This window comes from Polypterus senegalus, unplaced genomic scaffold (assembly GCF_016835505.1).
Source record: "Polypterus senegalus isolate Bchr_013 unplaced genomic scaffold, ASM1683550v1 scaffold_3775, whole genome shotgun sequence".
NCBI lineage: Eukaryota > Metazoa > Chordata > Cladistia > Polypteriformes > Polypteridae > Polypterus > Polypterus senegalus.
The window spans coordinates 1-19,484 of record NW_024382110.1 but is presented as its reverse complement, the minus strand read 5'-3'; the positions used below and the strand labels follow the sequence as shown (position 1 = coordinate 19,484).

The 19,484-nt window shown below is 46.0% G+C and overlaps 2 protein-coding genes across 2 annotated transcripts; one reads left to right on the top strand and one right to left on the bottom strand.

Moving 5' to 3' along the window:
* Positions 1–1,395: 1,395 nt before the first annotated feature.
* On the bottom strand, positions 1,396–12,715 carry sgf29 (SAGA complex associated factor 29). Its single transcript, XM_039742919.1, has 10 exons — positions 12,627–12,715; positions 8,514–8,590; positions 8,353–8,428; positions 8,197–8,269; positions 6,616–6,680; positions 6,376–6,505; positions 6,103–6,249; positions 5,718–5,753; positions 2,035–2,197; positions 1,396–1,844 (listed from the first exon to the last, which is right to left on the bottom strand). Exons 2-10 carry the CDS (start codon positions 8,586–8,588, stop codon positions 1,728–1,730), a joined length of 882 nt encoding a protein of 293 aa, XP_039598853.1. The 5' UTR covers positions 8,589–8,590; positions 12,627–12,715; the 3' UTR covers positions 1,396–1,727.
* Positions 12,716–18,529: 5,814 nt separating this feature from the next.
* Positions 18,530–19,477, top strand: nupr1b (nuclear protein 1b). The gene is made up of 3 exons (XM_039742920.1): positions 18,530–18,694; positions 18,804–18,942; positions 19,171–19,477. Exons 1-2 carry the CDS (start codon positions 18,595–18,597, stop codon positions 18,935–18,937), a joined length of 234 nt encoding a protein of 77 aa, XP_039598854.1. The 5' UTR covers positions 18,530–18,594; the 3' UTR covers positions 18,938–18,942; positions 19,171–19,477.
* The last annotated feature ends 7 nt before the right edge of the window (positions 19,478–19,484 follow it).

The following is a 19,484-nucleotide window of genomic DNA, read 5'->3' as shown; positions in this document are numbered from 1 at the left end:
ACCTTCACGAGGAAAAGCTGTTGAGAAGATGAGATAAAATGCTAAGGTCTACATGGTCTGGAAATTAAAAAAAAAAAAATGTAGAGCGCAGCATTGAACTTACAACGTGTAAAAAAAATGGACAGCAAACTGAACTGTGGGCATGTGTTTACAGCAAAGTCATTGAAAAACCAAATCAAAACCATCATAATGGTAGGGAAAAAAAAATCAGCCACATCTACTGAGCATCAAGCACATCGCAGAAGACAATTAAGTGATGAAGAGACAGAAAGAAAAAAAAAGACAAGATGCTGAAGCACGTAGACAAGCAAGAAGTAATGTTGAATACTGAGCAGCTCATAGGCACGCAATACAAAGTCCAGGATACAGAATACAAGAACGAGTGCACGGCGACAACTCAAAAGAGCATCGAATAGTCGAGATGTCCAGCCATTTGATAGCATTGCTTTTACATCTTCACATCAATGTTTCTTTGAAGACCACCACTTAGCAAAGTTACGTAAGGAGTGGCATCAACGTCAAGCTATATTTTTAAATAGTAAAAAAAAAAGAATGTGTTGCAATAATAGAAAAGTTCAGCTTGCTTTATATGAGCCAATGCAAGTAATAGAATGCAATACAACATCTACAGAAACAGAAAGAAGTAACTATTTAGAAAACACAAAGAGTATCAACAGCTGCTTAGCTTTAACTTGGATAGTGTTTGCATTTTTTTTTTTGTTAAAGACCGTAGGTTGGCATGTCTCACGAGACTACGTTGATAAAAGGACAAGTGTCTGTGTGTCCTTCTGGCTGCTATGTCTCTGCTATACAAGTGATGGCACATAACAAACATTAGACGGCTTTTATGAATCCCATACCAAAAGGTATATAACAGAGACACAGGAATCGGAGGGGCATATAGTACCGGGTAGACAGAAATCTGAGTATCTAACTCAAAAAAAAGACAAGTGCCCGTCTGTGGGTTTGTCTGGATGCTACATCTCTGTCATATGCCGTTTGGTATGGGATTCATAAATGTACACACCATCGGCTGCAATGACAAATGCAATGCATGTTATTATTCCAGAGGTTTGTGATGCACCATCTGTTGGAATGACAAATGCAATGCATGTTATTACAAATGTTTGTGATGTGCCGCCTGTTGGAAAGACAAATGTAATGCATTTTATTACTACATACATTAAAAGATACATTCCAATAGATGGTGCATTGCAAATGTTAATGCTGAAGTCTACATTGATTAGTTAGATTTCAACCCATCTTAGTATAGAATTGTGGCAAATACATACACATACATTATATATAGTATGATGCTATCCTCAGCACCAACCATAGAACAACCTGGAGGACGCAGACTCCTTCCATGAAAAGAGTTTAATGATGACAACCGAATCTCCTGAAAGTAAAACTGTTTTATTTTTACGACGAGTATAGTAAAATCCAAAAGTCGGGCAAAAATCCTCTCTGGCTAGCTCCCTCCTAACCTCCTGCTTATTTCCCATGTAACACAAATGTCCACTTCAGACCTCTCTGGACAGACATACCAGCTTCTTCCATATTGTCCACTGTCCCTTTGGCTACAGCTGACTGTGACAGATGAGTTCTCACACAACTCACCTTACTCAAAGATACACATTCTAATGTAGAACTCCATCTCTTAATTACTCTTCTGTCTCTAGAAGTCATATCGCCTTGGGTCTAGACATTTACACACACACCATCCCTCACTTCTTCTTAGTCTCCTTGCAGGCTACCACATACCGCTGGGCTACATTGAGGGGAGGGGAGTAGCCATCGGCATAGGACGTGTCCTCAAAGAGCACAGAGTAGTCATCCTGTGGCTGAAACAGAAAGGCAAAGGGAGAGAAACGTGTGAGGCTACAGCAGGAAATGGTTAGAGAGATGTGAAAGGTGGAATATAATTGATAGACAGGTGAAAGGCACTATATAACAGATAGATAAGACAGAGGCAAAGCCTAGTAAACCAACAAGAAAGAACAAAACACACACACACAAAGTGGTCAGACGTACCCGCTGCGGAGGTGCGTGGATCAGCGCACGATAGAAACAGGTGGTCTGTGGGTACAGAGCCAACACAAGCTGGTCCTTCGTGAAGAGTGCTTGAGGGTCAGTTTCAGGGTTCGCCTTCCACTGTGGGAGTGGGATGATACGCCTGCGACTCAAAGTATGACGCCTGCAGAGACAGACAGACAGACAGACACACAGAGTTACTTCCCGCCCTAAGCACGCCTCACATGGACTACCAATGCGACCTTCCTAGCTTAAAAGGGCCCAGCAGGGCCTGCACTTTGAGGCGACTGAAGCGAGCGAGTTTCCCGTCCCCCCGCAGACAGCACTGAGAATCGCTCCGACCCGCTCAGCTGCATTATGGTCTGGTACTTCAACTGCAATGTGCTCCACCGTAAGGGACTGCAGCGAGGTCAGCCGAGAGTGGTACTCGGGTGCCTCTGCCTTCTCTGTCAGACGCGTTCTTTCAATGCTATGTCTGAACTGCCTGCCGCATTGTACTGGGCTCCTCTCACCCCCTCTTCTTCTGCCATCTGGAAAAAGATACTGACTGGGTATGTCGAGAATGTCGTGGCGGGCATGAACTCATTTCAATTAGATGAGCATTTTGTACTTTGATTTAAACGCAAGGCCCCACGCTGCAGGCAACTGTTTCCCGATTGTCTAAAGAGTATCTGGAGAACGTTGTTGGGGACAGGCAGGCCTGGTCTGTCCAGTTCAGAAAGTTGCTATTGTATTCTTCACAGGAAAAGCAGTAAGAATATCCATAAGACGAGGAGCTTTGGTGAGAGCACGTCAATCAATCAATCAAACTTACTTCCTATTCAACAAATTCCCCAAACATCTTTGCATGAGATCGAAGTTTCTCCATGGAGTCAACTGTCCTCTGCATAAAGAAATCCTTCCCAACATGTGAGCGACACGTACACTTACAGCCAGATTCCCTCTGTGACCTCATGTTTCCGTTAATGAATTGACTGCAACTGAACAAATACTGCGGCTATTATAGCACCCGCATTTGTTTGTTTGCAGAGAGATTCCTTCATTTTTCCTCATTGCACACACCCCAATTTCTCTGAAACTATTGCTGTTTATCCTGTCTGGATTTCTGCTAGTCTGCTAAGTCCGTTGATGGCAGTGCTCCAGAGAAGTGCTTTATAAACTTTTAAGCACGCTCTTTGTAAGTTAATGAAGAAGCTCTCCGGACTCGCAGGTAGCACAACATGTAGCCAGCCCAGTGTCTGGCTGAGGAAATGAGGGAAAACTGGAACTCCCAGTTCTTTGTCATCTGACGCATTTCCTCTGTCCAGATCTCCAGTCGTCTAATTAAACTGAATATTTTCAATTTCGTAATGGAAGACTTTCCTTGTACATATCTACTAGCTTGTGTAGAACGCCCTATGAATTTGTGGGAATCAGAAAACAGGAACCTTAGCCCAGAGACAGCAAAAGGAGCCCCTGTTCCTCCATGACCCAGCCAGCTATGCACTCCTCCAGCTGTGTGTGTGTGACATACGATATCTCACCAAAGCGAGAGTACACCCCCCACATTTTTGTAAATATTTTATTCTATCTTTTCATGGGACAACACTGAAGATATGACACTTTGACACAATGTCAAGTAGTCCGTGTACAGCTCGTATAACAGTGTCACTCTGCTGTCCCCTCAAAATAACTCAACACACAGCCATTAATGTCTCAACCGCTGGCAACAAAACTGAGTACACCCCTAAGTGACAAATGTCCAAATTGTGCCCAGTTAGCCATTGTCCCTCCCCGGTGTCATGTGACTCATTAGTGCTACAAGGTCTCAGGTGTGTTCAATTTGCTGTTATCGCTCTCACACTCTCTCAAACTGGTCACTGGAAGTTCAACATGGCACCTCATGGCAAAGAACTCTGAGGATTTGAAAAAAAGAATTGTTGCTCTACATAAAGATGGCCGAGGCTATAAGAAGATGGCCAACACCCTGAAACTGAGCTGCAGCACGGTGGCCGAGACCATACAGCGACAGGTTCCACTCAGAAAAGGCCTCGCCACGGTCGACCATAGAAGTTGAGTGCATGTGCTCAGCGTCATATCTAGAGGTTGTCTTTTGAAAATAGACGTACGAGTGCTGCCAGCATTGCTGCAGAGGTTGAAGGTCAGCCTGTCAGTGCTCAGACCATAGGCCCGCCACACACGGCATCAAATTGGTCTGCATGGCTGTCGTCCCAGAAGGAAGCCTCTTTTAAAGATGATGCACAAGAAAGACAAGCAGACTAAGGACATGGATTACTGGAACTGATGAGACCGAGATCAACTTATTTGGTTCAGATGGTGTCAAGCGTGTGTGGCGTCAACCTGTTGAGGAGTACAAAGACAAGTGTGTCTTGCCTACAATCAAGCATGGTGGTGGGAGAGTCATGGTGTGGGGCTGCACGAGTGCTGCTGGCACTGGGGAGCTACAGTTCATTGAGGAAACCATGAATGCCAACATGTACTGTGACATAGTGACACAGAGCATGATCCCCACCCTTCGGAAACTGAACAAAATAACGACCCCAAACACACCTCCAAGACGACCACTGAGGGTAAAGGTGCTGGACTGTCCAAGCATGTCTCCAGACCTAAACCCTATTGAGCATCCGTGAGGCATCCTCAAACAGAAGGTGGAGGAGCGCAAGGTCTCTGGCATCCACCAGCTCCGTGATGTCGTCGTGGAGGAGCGGAAGACGATTCCAGTGGCAATCTGTGAAGCTCGTGTGAACACCATGCCCAAGAGAGTGAAAGCACTGCTGGAAAATAATGGTGGGCAGACACACAAAACATTGACACTCTGGGCACAATTTGGACATTTTCCACTTTTGTTGCCAGTGGTTTAGACATTAATGGCTGTGTGTCGAGTTATTTTGAGAGGACAGCAGATTGACACTGTTATACAAGCTGTACATGGACTACTTGACATTGTATCGAAGTGTCATATCTACGGTGTTGTCCCATGAAAAGATAGAATAAAATATTTACAAAAATGAGTGGGCTGTACTTACTTTTGTGAGATACTGTGTGTGTGTATATTATACTGTATATATTGTGGCAGGCGGCCAGGACGCCCCTTTGACACTGGATCCAGGGAAACACTCGTGGGCTACACCCTACGTTCCCTGGAACACTTGGTGGCAGCCCCCCTTGGTTGCACTGGGGCCACAATGGTGGAACACTGGCGCTCATCCCTGTTGGGCTCCATGGCCAGCGCCAGGGGGAGCTGCATGGCTTAACGAGTCCAGCGCCTTTGCCACTATATATGTGTATATATGTGTGTATATATATATATATATATATATAGAGAGAGAGAGAGAGAGAGAGAGAGAGAGGGCACATTTTATTAGTATGTTGGTTTTCTGTTTGCCTTTATAATTTAACTTCCATGAATTTCACTACAAAGCTAAGACTCCCAAATTAAAAAATCTGCGTTGTTCACATTTTGTAAAACCCAAGTCAGACTGAGGTGTCGATTATGTTAAATTTGGCAGTGAAACCAACTCTGACCCATGTCACCCATGGTGCTCTTTAGAGACTGACCAAGGTTGCCTCCATTTTCACGAATTCTCAATGCTTTGAAATGGACAAACATAATCATAAGGTCTGAGTAGGATGTTAGGGATGCTGTAGAATAAACAAGTAACGCCTGCTCCCCCTCCACTTACTCTTTTCCTTCCTCATCAATGTCATCAACTTCATACCTGTAAAGAGATGCGGAGACAGAAGAGACGAAATTCAGTTTCTCATCAGTCTGAGATAATAAAAGCAGCAGGCATTAAGATGTCCAATGTTCTTCTCTAATGAACTGCCTACTGCAGTTCTGTCAGAAAATGACAATCAGCAGGCCATTAGGCTTTTATCACACATTCACGTCCAGAAGGTGAATGTAGACTTGTAAACACTTCATGGGTGAAAACCAGAAGAACTTTTAACTAATCACCACGACCAAAATGCTAACCAGAATTCTTTGTCAAAAGCTTCATTATAAAAACTTGAAAAGCTAAAACACACTCAGACACAAGTCGCCTGAGAACATTAAAGTCATCTTACTTGTTGGCCGCGTGACTGTAGCTCACCACTTCTGCCAGAATCCACTGCTCGTCGCCATCCACTGCCTTGACCCGAGCTGCCACTTTATCCCCGGGTTTGGCCACATAGTCGCTCGAGGCTGGTATTGCACCGCACAGTGGTGGAGGGCTGCCAAAGGCCAGAGAAGAGAATTGTCCTGAATGGTTGACGCTAAAGTCTATCAGTGGATTCAGTAACACGGTGACTGCTTCACTGCACAATGAATAAGACCATGCGGAGTCCTGACCTCCTCACCTTTCGCCTGGCTTTCCGATCCACAGAGGCAGCGTCATAGCAGACTGCTGAAGCAGAGTCATCAGCACTCCCCTCCTCATCGTCTTTCTCGGTGGATCCGAGTCATTGTACAGTCCGGCAATCTTTGCCGCTGTTTAAAAAGAAAAAGAGGATGTTCGAGCGCCAGGAATTGTGGGTAAGGTTATAAACCTAAATGTCATGCTTTTCCTATGAGACAGGCAGAAATACGAACAGACTCACCAATTCGCCGCTCCTCTAGCAGGGATTTGATCTCTGCAATCTTGTCAAGTGCTTTGCGCAGAATTCTGGAGTGAGGAGACAAACGATGATTAGTCCGATTAGGGAAGTCAGTATGTCTGTTCTTCAGATAACTCCAGATAAACATGTGGAGAGGTGCCTTTGTTTTAAAAGCCAATCCTGGCCTAAAAGGCTCAAATTAGGTTGATACCGCCATGTTGGCCTGACCTGGTCCTGTTAGCGGATTTTCATTATCACATCAAACCTGGCGATTAAACACACAAGTCTGCTTCATGCAAACAGAAATGACGACTCAAAGAGCTTTAACTGAATAAAAAGACAGACAAGCAAGCTCTAGTGAGGCCTTGGGGATTTTCTATACTCTTTGTTTTAAATACCGAAGAACACCTCGATATCTAATTAAATATGCGGTCGCGTGTCAAACACATAATACTGCAAATTATAAAATGGCAACATTTGGATGAGCAGTAGACAGTTACATGCAGGGCAGCCACAATCATTAGCACAGCACATTCATCTGAGAAGTGGGTACACAAAATGGCAGCACAAACAGGAAACAATAATGGAGAAGCAAAAACGGAGGAATGACTTCCAACATTATTAGCTCTACCACGTCACCATCTTCTACATAGTCGAAAATCCAAAATAGTGGAGACAGTAATAGTGCTACATGCCAAAGATACACCTAAAAATTGAAGAGCTTGGATCACAACGGCACCATGACTGGGGCACAACACAGGAGATTTAGATAGATAGACAGATACTGTATACTATATACGATAGATTCATTTAGTGTAATTGCTAGGATTAAATACATTTCTATACTGACAGATAAAATGCCACATTGTACAAACAAAACTCAATTTTAGTGTAGTTGGCAGGATCAGAAATATATAATTTATATATAAACTGATAAGACACCATATGAAAGAAATACAGAAATTAATTATAGTGTAGTTGGCAGGATTAGATAGATAAATAGATAGATAGATAGACAGATCGATACAGACAGAAAGAAATTATTTGTTATATTATGCAGGATAGATAGATAGATAGATAGATAGATAGATATTATTTGGTATAATTGGCAGGATAATGTAGATAGTATAGTTGGCAGGATACATAGATAATTTTGGCGTAGTTGGCAGGATTAGATTAGATAGATATATAAATAGACAGACAGATTGATACCGATAGAAATTATTTGGTATAGTAGGCAGGATAACAGATAGATAGTATAGTTGGCAGGATAGATAGACAGACTTAATTTGTCCTCAAAGGGAAATTAGACCTTTACAGAAGCTCAAGAGCGAGGACTATGTAAATAATAAACAAACAACAATCACCCCCTAAACACACATGGGAACCTCTAGCTTGGATACTGGAGAACTGGTACAATCAATAACAGTGCTACAGGTGGCAGTAAGATGGTCCGACCTGTCCAAATGTTCATTTGAAGGCGTTAACATTTGAGTAAAGTAGGTCCAGGTTCTTTGTGTCCAAAAACAGAAGATGCCGTTAGACAGCAAGACAAAGCTGATAGGAATTCTTGGTTTCACATACCCGCACTCAGCCTCGGCGTCTGCTTTGGCGGTGGTGTACAAGCCCCGTAGTTTGGTCCGATAGTATGGAGAGACTGCAACAGACAGAAAGGGGAGGTCAGAGAGACACAGACATGGCAGAGGCTACCTTGCAGTTCTCTCTGAGGGGTCCACTCACTTTTATTCTCCGTCTGCATTCTCTCGTGAGTCTTTTGAATGTTCAGCAGGTTGTGTTCACTACGGGACCGTTCCTCCTACAAATACAGATCCATTTATTAGTATTGCTGCAGCTACAGTAGAGAGAACCATACTAGATGTTCAAAGCAGTGAAATACTAACCTGTGTCTGCTTGATGAGCCGGTGAAGCTCACTCAGCAGCTCGGAGATCCTCGTGTCGGCAGACACAAGTGCCATTTCTGCAGTATCAGAGAGGGGGAAATTATCAGAGGGAACAGTCAGACATCTCTGGATGATCAGCAGCACTGCAATCAGCCCTTGGCATCCCCGTGTCTCACTTCTAAGTAAGGAGCAGGTGACTTCAAGGTGTTGTCCACTAAGACAGCCATCCTTGAACCAAACACATTTTACTTAATTACTGCTCAATGCTTTTCTCTTTAACCAGTTCAAACGCAGGTTGGAAAACGTTGTTAAAACGTTGTTAGGCCCAAGTACAGCATTAAAGTGTGAATTCAACATTTGTGTGGTCCTACACGTTTTACTTAAGACTTGTACAGAAGAACGTTATGAGCTTTTTGAAATCTTCCTTTCTACTGGGACTGAATCACAGGCCGCTTGGCTCATTCAAACTACATTGTAACAACTGCTGTCCTCGGGTCGTTACACTCACTTCCAGTGAAGCTCAGGGTGTATTCTTCCTTACAAAGCTTTACCCATCTGAATTTACCGTTACCTACGAAGCAGAGAGCACATATTAAAGGATTAACTGGGAAGTGGAGCTTTTAGCTATTCGGTCCCAAAGCCACAGAACACCCTACCTTCTTATACAAGAGACACGTTAGCCTGGCACGCCCGGCCAGATCTGCTCGACAGCTGCTCTCATTGTACCTCAGTATAGCAGACATTAATTATGCACCCATCTACTAATCCTCCTCACTTGGGGGCGCTGCCCTCCTTCACAGCTCATTTATACGGCGAGCCTTGAAATCAAAGGTTTGAGAAAATTCACATTAGAGGGCCCAGCCCAGACTTTACTGAACAATGGCCAGGAGGCGCAGGGTCCCATTTGTGCTAATCGGCTTTGTTTTCACGCTGTGTGTTTAAATTAATATTCACCTTCATACGTATGCATGATAATTTGTACATTGCAGGTCACCTGTGAATTTCTTCCAGCGCTCTGATCCCTCACTCAGGGACGATCCCCGCATAAGCATAAACTGAACTGAGCGTAAAGAGACTTGCACACCTATTGTTACGTACCGTCAGGCAGAGATCCCAAGTTAAAGTTAAAAGCCTGCACAACTCTGAGCCAGACGGCCTCACTACGCTTCTCCACAAACAAAACACAAACGTAGCGGGCGGCTGAAGCCCACCGAGCTGAGAAGCGCTGAAGGAAGTAAAGCACGCCCTGTGGTGATGGTGGATTCGCGTCTATTAATAAGCCATAAAGTTATGAATGAGGCTGACGAGTGGAATACGCCGAAGGGCGGCTCGCCGAGGTGACGTATCGCCGGGACATTCTCACACCTGCTTAATGCCACAGGACGGCTTCAGGTGAACACGACTGGCAAGTTTCTGGGGCCTCTTCTTTCCAAAAGTGTCCATATCCTTAAACCAGCATACGAGAAACGTAAGAAATACGGGAGGCTTGTTTTTAGCAGGTGTGATTCCCACGTAACAAAATGCTTTACTTCTAAAGTGTGTACGTCAGAACGGCAGAGCTCTGAACAAGTTCTCTTTACTTAAAGAACTGAAGCCATGATGACTGCTAACTTGCACTTGGGTGCACAGATTCCACTTCACAATGCGTCCTCCGGATCGTAGGGAAAACGTCCGATATCAGACAAGTCTGAAAGAAATCAAACTTTCTGATTTATGAGCCAAAAAACGGAAAAATCATTTCAGGCCTAAAATGTAAATGCATATTGAACACGTAGGACAACAATTACCATAACTGGAAAGAGTTTGAATTCTTTAGTGAATGCACAAAATAAGAAGCTGGAAACTTAAACCAAAATATATTTACCAAGGGACTCACCGAGGAGCAAAAGAAGAACTAAAAGGTGAGAAGCACCTCAGAAAATCTAAAAGGTCTGATGGGGTTTAGCACAAGGACGTTGCTCTACAGCATGAAGGAAATTTTTTTCTTTTGCAATTGTCACCAAGTAATAAATTAGCAAACACGTAACTGTGGACAAACTATTTTTTGAAGTTAAAGACACGTAAAGCCGATGTGACATGACGTGACTTTGTCACACGGGGATGGCAGACCTCATCACTGCTCCACGTCACATTACACGACCGGCGTGTCTGCGTTATGACAGCACAGCCGTTCTCGGCCCTTTCTCCGAGAGCCAATAGCGTGGTGCAGTACGAGGGGTTAATGGCTGCGGGGAGCTCAGCCAGCTCTCTTTACCTTTCCTCCTTTTCTCCCCCCATTTTGTCGAGATACGTACAGCCTGAGATATCAGACAGACGAGCCCCACATATGCACTTAGTATAGAAGGACAAAATGGCCCACTTTGTAAACTAAACATCAATGAATTAATCGGAATGCTATTGCTTCATTTTCACATTTCCACAAGTGTGGATGTTGCAGATAAAAGAAGCCCGGGCAATGCCAGGTAATTTTTGGTTAATAAAATCAGAACAGTCTAGAAGAGAACAGGCCATTGAGCCCATCAAAGCTCGCCAGTCCTATCCAGTTAACATCAAGTTGAGTTTTCAAAGTTCCGAACGTCCACCACTTGGTCACTTGTTCTCTGTGTAAAGAAAAACTTCCAAACGTTTGTGAGAAATTTGCCCTTAAAAAGTTAACAGTATATAAAAACGTTAGGTACTAACAAGTAACAAACACCAAGAAATATAACCATACGTGCACATTCAAACTCAGTTTTTATTTGAGCGCTCAAATCTTATTTATTTGCTTAGGTGACAGCCCTAGAAATTATGGGAATGAACCAGACAGCGAGACCAGACGTCCCGGGCTGACCGGGTCAATCCCGAATTCCAGCGATCCGTCCCAGTTTGTCTGACCAGACGTCCCATTTTACGACTAGCAGGCCGGAATTGAACTAAATGTCCCGTTTGTCCTGCTCCTGTGTGGCTAAAGCGCGAAGGGGGATCGCCGCGTACATCGATTTCATGTGTAACTTACAATACCCCCCCACCCAGCTCTTCACTTCTAGTTGCGCCCTCCCTGGATTAAAGAGTTGTGTCCCGGTTTAGGACCTTGAAAATCTGGGCATCCTACAAGCAGCACCAGCCTGCATTGGTAAAGTGAATAAAAGCTTCAAATTATTGTTTGTTTTTACACAGCCATTGTACCGGGGTGCTTTGATCATTTGGGGTCATCATCTTTAGCACAGGGGTCCCCAACTCTGGTCTTGGAGGGCCACAGTGGCTGCAGGTTTTCATTCTCACCCTTTTCTTAATTGGTGACCTGTTTTTTGCTGCTAATGTGCTTCTTTTGGATTAATTTTAATTGACGTGCTCTTGAAGACTCAGACCCCTTAATTGGTTCTTTTCTAATTGGTCCTCATTGTGATTATATAACATACAGCATTCCTATGTTGTTTTAAATGTGCTATATAAATAGACATTGACTTTTTTTCCTTAATTAGAAATGAAGAAATTCTGAGCAACGATGATCAGATCTTTAAAAAAATTAATTATTAAAATGAATTCAAAAGAAGTTAATTAGCACCAAATTTGCGTCACTAATTAAGAACAGGGTTAGAATGAAAACCAGCAGCCACTGTGGTCCTCCGGGCCCGGAGTTGGGGGACCGCTACTTCACGGGGCAGGGAGACGGAGGTTGGGGGACCTCCACTGATGCTGCACCCCCAACACTATGAACCACCTCAGGATCCCAAATTTGGACCCGAGGGCAGTCGTGCAGCGGGCGAGGCGCTATATAAATAAAATGTACCAGTATTACTACTCAATGGCGGCCCCCAGCTCCTCCTCGTTTGGGGTAAACGCCTTTCCCAGTTCCGCACTGGTCTGCTGTGCAAACCATTGGGTGTCACTCCCGCTGTTAAACCCCGGCGCCCTGGTCCCCCAGTGATACCCGGGCTGCTCTCCCAAGTGGTCACTCGGCACTGAGAGTCAGTGTTTTTAAAGCGGACGAATTGTCCACTAGTCCTCGGTTTGGCTCTCCCTGCGCGACGGCGTAAAAGGCACACACAACGGGAGTCCCTTCAACCTTACATACTACCGCACAGCTTTAATTCGCTCTGGTTTTGAACGCGGGGCGGCACAAGGCCTTCTTACCGTGTTTTGTGCACGCAGCGCCACGCCTGAACTACGGAGGCGACCGAGGGACAGAACGGGCGTTTCGTGCCGGGGCAGCGCCACGCAGCGTCTGGGAGGAGAAAGACTGGCAGCCAATGGCCCAGCTGTGCTCTGCCACGCCCCTCAAGAGCCACGCCTAACCCGACGCGCGGCGGCCTCAAAGTGGGCGACACTCCAAGTTCTTTCTCTGAGCGAAGTCAGGGCCCCCAGGTTGCGAGCGGTGGAGGATTCGGGCAAGGTCAACGGCACATGGCTGTCTTATCGGCGTTTGTTTTTATTGCATTGCGCGGCACTTTTGAGAAAGAGGCTGATCAACACGACGGCTCATCAAAAGCAAATGGGTTTTTTTTCGGGGTTTGCCGGTGCCAGGCTCGGTGTTATCGTATTCTTAATGCTGTTGCCATGTTTAAAGTCTCATCTCCAAAAAAAGCGCAGCTTAACCAACCGAGGGGCTCTCTAGTGGTCAAACTTCACGCTTTATCGACAATTGATCGTAAGCACGTAATTTCTCACAAGTAAATCAAAAGTCATTCCGCTGTGTGCTGCTGACTTTATTAGAATTTTCACATTTTCAAGTTGCCCTGCAAATCGTAAAGAGCACAGTTTGTCCTGAAGTGGGCTGGCGTCCCGGCCGGGGATTGGCACCTGACTTGCGCATTAATGCTTGTAAGGCAAATTAAACAAAATACAACTCATAATATTCAAGTTGTATGCTTGTTAATTTTAGGATTCCTCAGATTTAGCTTTTAAGTGAATAAGCCTGGCATCAGGAGCCACTATGGGGCCAGTGACTCATAGGATGTTTTTCAGAAGTTAGGATAGAAGTTTGAAAGGCATGCAAATAGAATCAAGAATTCTGGGAAGATAAATGTGAAAATATTTATTTAAAGGAATTATTACCTTAGAATTTATACACAGAGCTGCCATAACATTCAGACCAGTGGCAAGGTGAAGTGAATGACATTGGTTATCTCGTTCATATGGCACCGGGTGGCATATGTTAGTCAGCAAGTGAACAGTCAGTTCTTTAGGGGAAGTGCCAGAAGCAGAAAGAAATGGGCAAACATAAAGATCTGAGTGACTTTGACAAGGACCAATGTGTGATGGCATCCCCAAAATTGCAGACCTTGTGGGCTGTTTGTGGTATGCAGTGGTCCAAGGAAGGACAACCAGTGAACCGGTGACTGGGTGCCCAAGGCTCCTTGATGCCCTGAAGAACTACTGTAGCACAAAACTGCTGAAAAACCTCATGCTGGCCATGATGGGAGAAAGGGGTCAAAACATACAGTGAGTGCCATGTAGCCGCAGACTGGTCAGAGTGGCCATGCTGACCCTGTCCATCAGCAAAAGCGCCTACAGTGGGCACATGAGCATCAGAATTGGTCAGAAGGTGGCCTGGCCTAATGAATCACATTTTATTTAGATCATGCATGGCTGGGTGCATGTGTGTCCTCTACCTAGAGAAGAGATGGCAGCAGGATGCATTGTGGGAAGAAGGCAAGCTGGTGGAAGTTGTGGAATGCTCTGAATAATGTTTTGCTGGGAAACCCTGGGTCCTGGCATACTGGGAGAATGTTATTTCATGCCACTGTGTGCTGCAATGCTGTGTATGGATGGTACAACAACAAAGCCACGTGAATTGACTTGACATCATGTGCATGTTACTTTGACATGGACCACATACCTAGAGAGTGCTGCCAATCTCTTCAGAAGTCCCTGATGGCAGCGGCCTCCATCACACTGCAGAAACTGTTGAGGAATGGCTTGAGGACCACGACAAAGAGTTGAAGGTGTTGACTTGGCCTCCAAATTCCTGTAACTCTCAGTCTGATGGAGAATCTGTGGGATGTGCTGGAAGAACAAGTCCTGTCCGTATGTGAAGGCCGCCCCTTAATAACAGCTAAAGCAATCCACAGTTAACTTATTTATTCCCAGCGCTTCATCACTTTTTCCACATTGTGTTATGTTACAGCTTTATTCCAAAATGGATTAAATTCATTTATTTCCTCAGAATTCTACACACAATACCCCATAATGACAACGTGAAGAAAGTTTACTTGAGATTTTATTAAATTTATTAAAAATAAAAACGTTGAGAAAGCACATGTCCATAAGTACTCACAGCCTTTACCATGAAGCTCCAAATTGAGCTCCGGTGTATCCTGTGTCCCCTGATCATCCTTGAGATGTTTAATTGGAGTCCACCTGTGGTCAACTCAGTTGATGTGACATGATTTGGAAAGGCACACACCTGTCTATAGAAGGTCCCACAGTTGACAGTTCATGTCAGAGCACAAACCAAGCATAAAGTCAATGGAATTGTCTGTAGACCTCCGAGACAGGATTGTCTCGAGGCACAAATCTGGGGAAGGTTACAGAAAATTTCTGCTGCTTTGAAGGTCCCAATGAGCACAGTGGCCTCCATCATCCGTGAGTTGAAGAAGTTCAAAGCCACCAGGACTCTTCCTAGAGCTGGCCGGCCATCTAAACTGAGCGATCGGGGGAGAAGGGCCTTAGTCAGGGAGGTGACAAAGAACCCGATGGTCACTCTGTCAGAGCTCCAGAGGTCCTCTGTGGAGAGAGGAGAACCTTCCAGAAGGACAACCATCTCTGCAGCAATCCACCAATCAGACCTATATGGTAGAGTGGCCAGACGGAAGCCACTTCTTAGTAAAAGGCACATGGCAGCCCTCCTGGAGTTTGACAAAAGACACCTGAAGGACTCTCAGACCATGAGAAACAAAATTCTGTGGTCTGATGAGACAAAGATTGAACTCTTTGGTGTGAATGCCAGGCGTCACGTTTGGAGGAAACCAGGCACCGCTCAACACCAGGCCAATACCATCCCTACAGTGAAGCCTGGTGGTGGCAGCATCAGGAACTGGGAGACTAGTCAGAATAAAAGGAAAGATGACTGCAGCAAAGTACAGAGACATCCTGGATGAAAACCTGCTCCAGAGCGCTCTTGACCTCAGACTGGGGCGACGGTTCATCTTTCAGCAGGACAACAACCCTCAGCACACAGCCAGGATATCAAAGGAGTGGCTTCAGGACAACTCTGTGAATGTCCTTGAGTGGCCCAGACTTGAATCTGATTGAACATCTCTGGAGAGATCTTAAGATGGCTGTGCACCGACGCTTCCCATCCAACCTGATGGAGCTTGAGAGGTGCTGCAAAGAGGAATGGGCAAAACTGGCCAAGGACAGGTGTGCCAAGCTTGTGGCATCAGATTCAAAAAGACTTGAGGCTGGAATTGCTGCCAAAGGTGCATCGACAAAGTATTGAGCAAAGGCTGTGAATAGTTATGGACATGGGATTTCTCAGTGTTTTTATTTTTAATAAATTTGCAAAAACCTCAAGTAAACTTTTTCACGTTGTCATTATGGGGTGTTGTGTGTAGAATTCTGAGGAAAAAAATGAATTGAATCCATTTTGGAATAAGGCTGTAACATAAGAAAATGTGGAAAACGTGATGCGCTGTGAATACTTTCCGGATGCACTGTATATGAGGTTCCAATAAACGGAGAAGATGAAAAGCCTTATTAAAATACTCACTTGATTTTACCATAAAGATTACAAACGTTAGAACAGCTGAAAGATTATGAGGTTTTTGAACCCCCCATTAATACACTTTCTTTGATTTAATTTTTATACTGTCAGCTTCTCAATTCATCGGGCTCGCCTATAAATCAGTGGTAATGGCGGATCGATTGACCTTATTGCGTTGTTTCTCATTGCAGTCGCCAGCTGGGCTTTGGTTTTATCTCCTACGTAAAATGCGTTCCTAATTTCTTTAAATACAATTTTATTTTATTATTAACATTATATTATTAGCATCAAAACGTTCCGATGCGATGCCGGGTGCACTGTTGGCTCTCCGCGCTCCTCCCTGTCCCCCAGAGCAGCTGTCCAGCGACGGCCTCGGCCACCTTATCTCCGTCCCCGCGTCCCGTGACTTATTTGAACAGAAACACCGGAGTTACGGCGACCTCGGTCAATATTTGCTCCTGTCGCGTCAGGTGATGTTTTTCTCGTGGCGAGGCAGGGGCGGCTCAGCAGTGAGGGCTGCGTGCAGGAAGGGGCGAAGAGGGGGAGTCGAGTCGGAGACAGAAGGGCAGCCAATCGCTTTTAGAAGGGGTGGGGAAAAGCGCAGCCTCCAGCCAATCACGGAGAACTCCACAAATAGCATGTGTGTGCTCCGTTTGCGATTTCATCATTTCTTGGAAAGTTTTCACCAATTTCCATGTTTTTCCACGTGGGATGTACTGAATATGTATTCGCAAATGTATCGTGTACCAAAACAGGCCGTTGATCTCTCCATCCAGTAGCTAATTTTCTAAACCTGCTTATCCAGAGCTGGGTGGCTGGGAAGCTGGTATCTATCCCAGCAATAGTTGGTACAAGACAGGAACAATTCCTAGAAGGGGTGCCAGCCTACTGCATTGTGATGTCCATCCATCTTGTAAAGCCGAGTCACGAGGAGCTGGAGTCCAGTCCCACCAAATGATGGGCTCAAGGCAGGAACAATGAATCCCTGGACAGTGCACCAGTCCATTACAGTGTGATATCCATCCATTTTCTAAACCTGCTTATCCATTTCCATTTGCTTATGAGGCTGACACCTTTATCTAAGGTGACTTGAAACATTCAACACACACCTGGTTCAGTTTTCTGTTGTTGCCTCCCATCTGGAGCACAGGCAGGTGAAGTGACTTGCTCAGGGACACACACTGTCAGTAGCGAGATTTGAACCCACAACCTCAGGATTTGAAGTCCAAAGCCGCATCCACCACAACACAATTTGTCCAAAACATGGCTGCAGGGGAGCTGGAGCCTATCCCACAAAAGCTCTGATACAAGGCAGGAAAGAGCCTTGGGTGGGGTGCCTCTCCATTGCAGGGTGATGTCCATCCATTTTCTAAACCCACTTAACCAGTCAATTTCCCACCAACCATCTGCTGCAAATCACTTCCTGGATGGGGCGCCAGTCCATCACGAGGTGATGTCCATCCATTTTCTAAAACCAGTTGGTTAGGGGTAGCTGGAGCTCATCCCAGCAAACCTCGAAAACAACCACTGGACAGAGCAGCAGTCCATCGCACGGTGATGTCCACCCCACATATTCAGCTCAGGGTCACGGACAGGAATAATCCCTAGATGGGTTGCCAGTCCATTGTGCCCCAACCCACCTATACAGTTCAGGATCCCTGGACCAGTTTAACTAACGTGTGGGCGTGTGGACCATATAGCGCCATGAGACGACCCACAAGGACACGGGAGTGGCCACTGATACGATGGAGCTGCTCCACTGGGTATTTTTGTAAACGATCGCAATGTTTCAGCAAGGTGCTGGTTCTGCCATGCGGTTGTAATTATACGCATGCGCCCTTGGCGTGTGCTGTTGTGGTGGGCGCCGATCAGGAACACGCCTATTGTCCCACCCGATTATACGTTAAGAACACAGTGCAGATAGGGTGGATTGGTGGTGCTAAAACAGAGCCTACTGCGTGTCCTGGTCGGGGGTGTGCGCTCACCCTGGCGCCCCATCCCAAGGTTGTTCCTAGCCTTTTGTGCGATGCCAGCTCAGATGCCTGTGCTGTGGATAAGTGCGTCTGGAGAACGGACGGGTGAATTGGACTGGCAGATGTTACGCGCGGCACAGAACCGGTTAAGGCCGCACTCGAAGTGAAGGGGAGTCTTCCAGATGTTGCCAGCATTTCAGTTTGTTCCAGACATCACACCTCTTGGCCGCGCTTGTCTGGAGGGTGACGTCACATCACGTGCGGCTTGTGTGCACAACGCGATGTAAACAAAGGACGGCTGGGCGGGTAGGGGAGGAGGCGGGGCGGAGGCAGCGGATAAAAGGAGCGGAGACCCTCAGCCATCACAGATCAAGTTCAGCGAGCAGAAGAAGAGACGCTTTGAATCCTACTCGCCATCAGCAAGATGAGCAGCTACGTGGACGTGAAGAACATGAAGCCCACCGAATTCGAGGGTCGCTACTTCGATCAGTATGACTACTACAGCCTGACGGACCGATACTGCCGTAAGTACACACCAGCTGGGGTTGGGGGGCGGCAGTGAAGGGACCGAGTGCCACGCATGAAGGGTCTAGCGATTTCTAACGCACCCCAAACCCGATCTTTCTTTTACAGAGGCCTCCGCAAGTCGAAAGGGCCGCTCCAAAAAGGAAGCCGACGAGAACACCAACAAGCCCAGTCCCGCCGGCCACGAAAGGAAGATCACCAACAAGCTGCAGCAAAGTGATAAGAAGGGGAGGAAAGTCTGAGCAAGGTGAGGAGTACAGTAGACCCCTGAAATAACGAACGGGGGGGGGGCTCCTACTCTTATTTAACGGACTGCTTTTTGTCTGTAGCCATGCCTGGTACAGGACGCCCACTCTTCTTTAACGGCTTTCTGCCCATCGGCTAAGGGTGGGCGGTGTGCTTTCTGCCCACAGGCAAGCTAAGCTGGGCATATGGGTGGTGCTCCGATTTTAATTGCGTGCTTTCTTCCCCACAGCCAATCTCATCCGGACGGTCACACTTGGCATCGATGCATTGCGGACTGGAGACTTGGCCAGGGTACGAGAGCGCGAAGGCCGCAGGAGGGCAGGTCAAAGGGAGCGGCCAGAAGGATCAAATGGCAGAGCACTGGGTGCCTGGCCTGAGGAACAAAGGGGTGGCAGGGCTGGCACACTCCGCCTGCGTGGGATAAGATGGGCTTGAGGTGCACCCCCTTGCCTTTTTTTTTTTTTAAATATAATTTTGGCACCTCAGTTTGCCTATAGGGGCAGCTGGGGACTGGTGCTTTACTTTCACATAAAAGAGAGCTTT

Coding starts and splice junctions, on each gene's coding strand:
- sgf29 (XM_039742919.1), bottom strand. CDS start 8,588: ATGGCACTTGTGTCTGCCGACACGAGGATCTCCGAGCTGCTGAGTGAG. Junction 8,429..8,513: donor GGCTCATCAAGCAGACACAG/GTTAGTATTTCA, acceptor CTGTATTTGTAG/GAGGAACGGTCCCGTAGTGA. Junction 6,250..6,375: donor ATCGGAAAGCCAGGCGAAAG/GTGAGGAGGTCA, acceptor GGCCTTTGGCAG/CCCTCCACCACTGTGCGGTG.
- nupr1b (XM_039742920.1), top strand. CDS start 18,595: ATGAGCAGCTACGTGGACGTGAAGAACATGAAGCCCACCGAATTCGAG. Junction 18,695..18,803: donor CCTGACGGACCGATACTGCC/GTAAGTACACAC, acceptor TTTCTTTTACAG/AGGCCTCCGCAAGTCGAAAG.